We start from the raw sequence: 2209 nt of genomic DNA, 5'->3' as shown, positions 1-2209 counted from the left end.
TTCCAAAACCCTCTTCCTTCTCTAGCATTTCTGGTTGCTTCCGTCGTCCATGCCAACACTGCCTCTTCCTTGTGGCTTTAATATAGTAACAATTTGTGTGCTTTCTTCCTTACAAAGAAGACACAATATGGGCCAGAGCATGGAATGGAGTCTTAATAATTGACTACCCTTGACACGTTGGACATAATTGTGCTCTTCTACCCTCAGGATAATATATACATTGTGCAGGACAGTTCTCCAGGTATCCTTGGTAACCCAGTTCCCCCTCCTTCCTCACCTAGAGTTCTCAAGAATAACTGTAGAATGTTCTGGGAATGCAACATCCTGAGATAAGGAGGGACTTATGTTTCAGTACCAGACTCTGTTTCAGTATCCCCTAGAATCGGGATGTCCTGTAATGCTTTATCCCAGTAACTCACATCACCCCTGGGGTAAAAACCAAGGGTGAGCTGCTTTTTGGGGTCCATTAGCTCTATTGCAATTAGGGCACATGCAGATGAGATTCCATCTGCCCCCAGCAACTTTCTTGAGCCTTGGAGGACCAGCTTGTCATGAATGCTCAGTTTCTGTTGTCTCTTGCTGCCAATCTGTAAATAATAAACCAATTTCATGTAATGTATGTGTGAGTGTTCCATCTCACTGGACTCCAGCAAGTAGTAAAAGTGCAGGCCAAGATGCAGCAGTGGGCTGAAGTGGTAACCAGTGAACGGTGAACCTGCTTTGCTCATAGGATGTCTATATTTTAAAAATTGTAGAAATACCTTGATCTAGTCATTACCACTTAAGTTTCTATAATTGGCAGAGCAGGCTTCTCTATTTTTATTTACACCTCATCATTTAGGAGGGGTCTTTTAGCCTTAAAATGGGTTAGAGCTGTTACCAGTCATCAGGAGAGAGCTTTGTTTTTTGGGTTGGTGCTCTTTTCTGAATAATTTGAGAATTTATTATTGCACTAGAAAATGGAACAAAAAGTCGACCTCAAATGACCTTGACCATAAAAGACACAAGAGTGACAGATCACCTGGCAGAGGCAGGATGGAATAAGTGGGATGTGAGGGGGAAGGCTGAGAAGGAATAAGGAAGACAGTTGGGGCTTCTGGGTACACACCAGCCTGTGTAATGTAGACAGTAAAGAAATATTTTGTACCTTCTGGACTCTAAGTGTGTTCATGATTGGGTTCTGGTAAAACTATTATTTCTGTGAATGTTCTATACCTAAATACTCTTCCAGACATTAAGAGGCATAACAGCAAGGTTTTAACAATTTAGCATTTCTGACTTTTTCTCATGCATATAATTTGACAAAAATTTAGTGATGTTCCTAAATGAATATTACTGCGTTATCCTTTAAATAGGCTTTTAAAGCCCTTTGTCACTTGGTTCCAGTTTTATCCTTCTAACCAGGGGAGGCATCTTGTTGAATCTTCAGCCTCTCATAGGGATAGGGATCCTGGTCACTTTCTCAGGAGTTGGCTCTAGCTCTGATGCACCAAGCTCTGCCCTGTCTTACCTGTTCCCACTGCAACATAGCAGGACCATCTATGCCTCCTCTATCTGACATCCTATTGATACATCCTTGCCATTTCCTGGACCACTGAACCCATATTCAGGCATTTTTATCCTACATATTTAATACACATGTGGGGTGATAGATGGAATGATAGGCAGATAGGTGGATAAAATTTTATTTGCCTGGATCCAAATCCTTTCTGTGTGTAAACCCTTAGAACAAAATAGATGAGAAGGGCTCTTTCTTCCCCCTAATATCTCTGGTGCCTGTCATGTACCTCCTTCATCAGGAGCTGGGGATCAGTGAAGTGGCATAGAGGACCACTGGTGACACCTCTAGCTACTTCGGTTGGGAGATACAACTCAGTCTTCGTATACAGGAATGTGTTTTGAACACTCTCATGGATTCTGTGTGTTTGTGTGAGCTGCTAGCAGTAATGCTGTTTCACATGAACTGTAACCCTTCACCCTACTTTTAAGGGCATCACATGGGTGAAAGTGTGGTAAACTGTAAGAAGGCGTAAGAACCTGTGTGGGTGTGGGAATACACAGAGAAGCACTACGAAGACGCTGTGCCTTTGTTAAGTATCTTTTATTCTGTCACGATCCAAACATAATTAATGATACAATGAGGTAGTTAAAATAAGGATGATGTGTTCACATAACTGAGAATTAAGGAAATGAGAAGAAACCTAAAAGG

At 41.7% G+C, this 2209-nt stretch overlaps 1 protein-coding gene across 1 annotated transcript in view; it reads right to left on the bottom strand.

Annotated features, from left to right (window-relative positions):
• Nucleotides 1-341: 341 nt before the first annotated feature.
• The window catches only part of LOC103597743 (spermatogenesis-associated protein 31E1-like), a 20577-nt gene continuing 18709 nt past the window's right edge, over nucleotides 342-2209 (bottom strand). The window contains 1 exon segment of the mRNA XM_008581613.1: nucleotides 342-587. Within this exon segment, the coding sequence (XP_008579835.1) occupies nucleotides 342-587 (246 nt within the window).

The sequence above is a fragment of the Galeopterus variegatus genome, unplaced genomic scaffold (genome assembly GCF_000696425.1).
Source record: "Galeopterus variegatus unplaced genomic scaffold, G_variegatus-3.0.2 Scaffold2404, whole genome shotgun sequence".
Lineage (NCBI taxonomy): Eukaryota > Metazoa > Chordata > Mammalia > Dermoptera > Cynocephalidae > Galeopterus > Galeopterus variegatus.
The sequence above is the reverse complement of the archived record's forward strand: the minus strand, read 5'-3'. Positions and strand labels throughout refer to the sequence as shown.